This window comes from Girardinichthys multiradiatus, chromosome 22 (assembly GCF_021462225.1).
Source record: "Girardinichthys multiradiatus isolate DD_20200921_A chromosome 22, DD_fGirMul_XY1, whole genome shotgun sequence".
In the NCBI taxonomy this organism is placed as follows: domain Eukaryota; kingdom Metazoa; phylum Chordata; class Actinopteri; order Cyprinodontiformes; family Goodeidae; genus Girardinichthys; species Girardinichthys multiradiatus.
The window spans coordinates 19,563,264-19,568,605 of NC_061814.1; the positions used below are offsets into that span (position 1 = coordinate 19,563,264).

Genomic DNA, 5,342 nt, shown 5'->3' on the forward strand with positions numbered 1-5,342 from the left:
TACATGGCGCATTTTACAAAGGGAGCAATCTGAGGGGTGAATTAACAAAATCGATTTGGAATTAAAAAAATAAATGACTGCGCGACCCGCAGACATTGTGGAAGTAGCCCTCGCTGGAAATCAATGAATTAGAAATATGAATCTAATCGCCCATTGGTGACGAGCTGTGGAGCTGCAGAACTTTTTCACATTATAGGAGCAGCAGAAACTGACTATAAATGAACCTTAAGCTTTCTTACATACAATAGTAAACACATACAGACAGTGTTTTTAGTGCGGATCAAGAAAAGTGAACAAAATTGACAATTATCCACAAATAAGAAGAATTTCAATTGATTTATTTAGCTGTTATTTATTTACTATTTTTTCACAGTCATTATTTATTAGGTGAACTAACTGTAGATAACAGGCCCGTATGCTGTTGGTAGCTCTAAGATGATTGTTGACATGAGACCTCACACCCACTCATTATGGGATTTGCTTTTATAAATAAATTTGTATCTAATAGAAAATGTTTTAGTGAAGCAATTACCAAATTTAGGGCAATTGTTGCAAAATACGCCAAAATACAGATATAAATATATATTTTTCAGGTAAATTGATTTTTTAATATAATACTTTTAATGACTTCACGTCTTTCTATTTTTTTGAATGCTTTTTCAAGTAGCAAGAAATTAATGACATCTGAATATATAAAAATGGAACAAACAATTTTGAGAGAATTAAAGCACACAAGCTTTTGTATTAAATTAAATAAAAATAAATTGTTATGAATGATGCGACCTATGGATCTCTCAGTTGTGCTCTTTGAGAGACGGGTCCCAATCCTTCTTTTTGGTACTATTCATTTGCCGCTTAATTGGACTGTATAAGAGACCAATAACAGGGGAGCGCGCACAGCCTGCAGCCACAGGGCGCAGGGAGTGGGGAGCGGAGGGGAGGATGGTCTCTCCCTCTTTTTTTTTCTCCCTCCCCTCACCGTCTCTCCCTTAATCCCATTTGCCATTGTACATGCCCAATCGCCTATACTTTCCGCATTTAACTTGGATGACATTTTTATTTCATCATTAGCATCAGACACCAGACTGACTGACACGCTGGGACGCGAAGGTTCCCCCACCCCCCCACCCCCGTTTTTGACGGAAACACTCCGGGATGAGACATGCCCATGTTTGTCTTTTTGTGACACGTATCAGAGCTTTATTTCATTATTTCACCCGCCGAGAAGAAAGTGTGTTTTGACGAAGCTCTCCTCCGGGTGTGAAGTTGAGTTAAAGAAACAGGAACTTCAAGTACCTGGGATATCCACAGTCTGTAAGTCAGCATTTTTCCCTTTTCCCCCTCCTCTGCATTTAACAAAAATTTCCTGGACCTACGCGTTCAGACTGCAGCAGCAGCGATGCCAGAGACGACGCAAGAGACATGCGCTCCGGCCAAGGATTCCCCTTTTTTTATCAAGAACCTGCTGAACTGTGACAGCAAGCCGTCTAAACCCAAACCGCCGCTTGTTGCCTCTGCTAAGGCGGCCTTAGAGGGAGGGTTTTCCTTTTCCCAGGTCGGGGAATTCAACTTTCCACGCTTCGACGTGCCCGCGCAGAGATTCACTCTGCCGGCGCACTACCTGGAGCGCACCTCGGCTTGGTGGTACCCTTATACCCTCAGCTCAGCGGCTCATCTGCACAAAACTGAAGGTAAGATGAGCTAATTTGATACCCATGTAGTTTGATTTTAAATTATAGATTTGACAGAATAAACTAAACAAGTTTATGTCATGCTTAAAAGTGCTTCCTTATAGATTCCCCATCAATTCCGTTCGTTTTCCAGAAAGATTTTTTTAGGCGTGTAAAGATTTAGCACCTTGTCCCCTACGAAGGCCTACTTTGTTATGCCACGACGTGGGATAATAGATCAATAAAGCAACACGCTGTGCATAAAATGAAGCAGACATGATGAAACCATTGGATGAGGGTGACGATGCGCAGCTTGCTTTTGATTTGTCCCCCGCGCTTATGGCGCACATCTCACCCCCGAGGCTTCGTCACTGACAGCCTTTTTTATGATCTATACAAGCCGAATCATTACGCGCTGACAAGAAGGGGTGCGTATTAGAATTTAAAAAAGAAGCTTCACTCCAAATCAGGTTTAATGTTTTCAGTATTTATTAATCTATCGAAATGTGTTTATTTTGTTAGAAGAGAAAGTTTGAAACATGCCGTTTTTCTTGGTACTGTAGTTTCCCTAAACTCTACTGAGTGTCTAATATCAACAGGCGGTGAGAAATGCCCCAAACCCATAAAAACAAATGTCCTCATGTTGACATCTCCCTTCATGTGTTCCCATTCCAGTAATCGAGAAACCAGGAGTCAGAGATTCCTCTCCAACCTCCGGCACGGACAGAGACTCCCCGGACCTGGTGCTCAAATCCGAGCCGGACGCAAAAGACGACGACGACGAGGAGGAGGATGAGCACAGCAACAACAAAAGCAGCGACGAGATCATCCTGGAGGAGAGCGACGCAGAGGAGGCCAAGAAGGACGAGTTGGAGGAGTGGAAGAAGCGCGACGACGACAAGAAGCCGTGCCGCAAGAAGAAGACGCGCACGGTTTTCTCCCGGAGCCAGGTGTTCCAGCTGGAGTCCACCTTCGACATGAAGCGCTACCTAAGCAGCTCGGAGCGCGCCGGTCTGGCGGCCTCCTTGCACTTGACGGAAACCCAGGTGAAGATCTGGTTTCAGAACCGGAGGAACAAGTGGAAGCGGCAGCTGGCCGCCGAGCTGGAGGCCGCCAACCTGAGCCACGCCGCTGCGCAGAGGATAGTCCGGGTGCCCATCCTCTACCGCGAGAACTCGGCCTCGGAGGGCGCGGGGGGCGCAGCGGCCAGCGTGCCCGTGAGCCAGCCGCTGCTCACCTTCCCGCATCCGGGGGTTTACTATTCCCATCCCATCGTCACATCTGTGCCGCTGCTCAGACCGGTTTGAATAGCGCCGCAGAGATTTGACGTCTCATCCTCTCACAAAATAATAAAAAAAGACAATATTTTTTATACAAAGTCAGACACTGAGAAAAAGCTAAGAGACTGTCACTGTCAGACAAACATGGACGTATTCGTCAGATAGGTAATTGTGTCATTTTCCATAGGGGTGCCGATTATTATTATTATTATTATTATTATTACTACATCTCAGGAGTCTGCCCACTGCTTGATGAGTGTATTTTTATTTTCCTTGTTTTACAGCCTGATTGTTGCTGGACAGGCCAGATCTGCGCGATGCAAAAAAGAGGGAGGGTGATGGGTTGTTTACATAATAGAGGCGACCTACTTATCTCCTAACTCCCTCATTTAATTTTTATTCCCTTTTCCAGAGCTGATAACAGTGCTGTCAGGTGAATGAATTCACTACACCTGATGCACATGTTTTGTCTGCTTTTTTGTTTGGTTTTCTTTAGCGCTTGACGATGGACAATCAAGACACTAGCTGTAAAAATACCCACTCAGCTTTCTGTTTTTAGCGATTCTTTCAAATGCTCCTTCCACACAGACGGATCTTTTAAGCACAAGTCTCCAAAGACAGTTTGTGTTTTTGAAACCGGGGGGATAAAAAAAAAAAAAAATCATGAAAATGTTTTTTGCTGGTGTAAAAAATGTAAATGTATATATTTAATGAGGCGCGGGAAAAGAAAATTCCTTACATGCTTCTCATTTGTACAGCCAAAGAAAAAAAACAAAAAAAAAACAAAACAAAACAACTACAACGTTTTGATATTGTATTACTGGATCATGTTGTGAAATAAATCGAAAATATTCCTTACGTTTTATTTTTTGTTTTTACCTTATTTCATGTATTTTGTTTCCCCACTATCATTTAAATATTTAATAATATGTGTATATAATTAAAGCTTAAGGCTGGACTTCATCCACGTCCTCTCTGGGCAACAGCAGGTGGCTTTTCTGCCATCATCCAAGTGCTATGCACTTTAAAACGTTATTTTACATAAAGAGTGGCTCGGTCAATTACGTGCGTAATTGGCACCATCTTTCCAAAATTGCGGGTAATGTATTCAGAAGAGGAAATTATTCTCCAAGTACGAAGCGATGTCTATTAACGTTTGTTTATGTTATGTCAATGGTAAAAAAAAAAAAAAAAACCGCCGGTTTATAAATTTATTTGCTTTGCTATGTATTGGTTTTATTATATTTTTGGCACCATATACATTTTAGTAAAAAATATTTGCCTTTTATTTGCTTCAGCATAGCCTGCTTGTAGAGGCACTTGAATTTAAATATAAAGCAATTTAATCCCTTTTTTTTTTAAATAACCTCTAAAACTTGTTGGTAACGTTTTTGTTGTTGTTTTTTTTTAATCTTTGAAAACTTATGAATAATATCAAAAGAGCATAATTAAAGCTCGCACTGTTCTACTGTTGTCCAAATTACAGGTTCATCCATTTAAGAAATGTGCAATAGAAGATGTACATTTTCAAATAAGAGATCAATTATTTAACAGGTACTTTGTCTCACAAGGTTCTACAGGTGTCTCTGACTCCAGAGGATTAAGTCATACCGGGAACATACATGGTGTCAAGGTGATCATATTTGTTATACTCAAAACACCTAAAATAGATTAAACTGTCAAGCGTGCTTTTTCTTTTTCTACTAAATCCGTATATTTTGACCAGTTGAAATGTGTAGTGCAATGAACACATTTTTCAGCTTGGTTTAAGATCGTTAAAGACAAACTAATGAAGTTTAATTAAGGATACAAAAGACAACAAGGAGGGCATTTTGACAAATATCCTCTTCTACAGGAGCCAGTTGAGGCGTCGAGATACATGTTATGTTTTCACTTTGATTTATATTTCTCATCTGTTTTTTTAAACCAAAGATTTTCTGTCTAAAGTTACGAGGGAGCAAAACACGGAACTTAGACCAGGAAGTTCGCCTGTGCAAAAATGATTGCATGATGGTGATATTTAAATACTGGTGTGCAGAATTTATTTCCGTTTTTATTATTTAAGCAGAACTTACCTCTAGATCTTACTTAGGTGTCAGTGCCAGTTGTTGGATGGCAACTGCTTCTCTGTTGTTAGGCCGTCTAATTAACACTTATCAACCACTCATCATGGGTCGGTTCACCCATTTTTGGCAGGTTACATATATATATAAGAACTTAATCAGTCAACATAAACTGTTATGATGACCTCATCAAGAGACAAAAGGTTCATTCAAATATCACCAAATCAACCCAGTATATTGACGCGCACCTTACAACCCGGCCCCATTACCGCAAATTAATAGATTAGTATGGTATTATTCCCCTGGCACATATCGATCTGTGAACGTCT

At 40.8% G+C, this 5,342-nt stretch overlaps 1 protein-coding gene across 1 annotated transcript; it reads left to right on the forward strand.

Annotated features, from left to right (window-relative positions):
* The first annotated feature begins 1,127 nt into the window (after positions 1 to 1,127).
* On the forward strand, positions 1,128 to 3,808 carry hmx3a (H6 family homeobox 3a). Its single transcript, XM_047352015.1, has 2 exons — positions 1,128 to 1,691; positions 2,346 to 3,808. The coding sequence occupies exons 1-2, from the start codon at positions 1,400 to 1,402 to the stop codon at positions 2,975 to 2,977; spliced, it is 924 nt and encodes a 307-aa protein (XP_047207971.1). The 5' UTR covers positions 1,128 to 1,399; the 3' UTR covers positions 2,978 to 3,808.
* The last annotated feature ends 1,534 nt before the right edge of the window (positions 3,809 to 5,342 follow it).

Excerpts from the sequence above, each read along its gene's own strand:
- hmx3a (XM_047352015.1), top strand. The coding sequence starts at position 1,400 with ATGCCAGAGACGACGCAAGAGACATGCGCTCCGGCCAAGGATTCCCCT. Across the intron at positions 1,692-2,345 it reads TCATCTGCACAAAACTGAAG|TAATCGAGAAACCAGGAGTC; the intron begins GTAAGATGAGCT and ends TTCCCATTCCAG.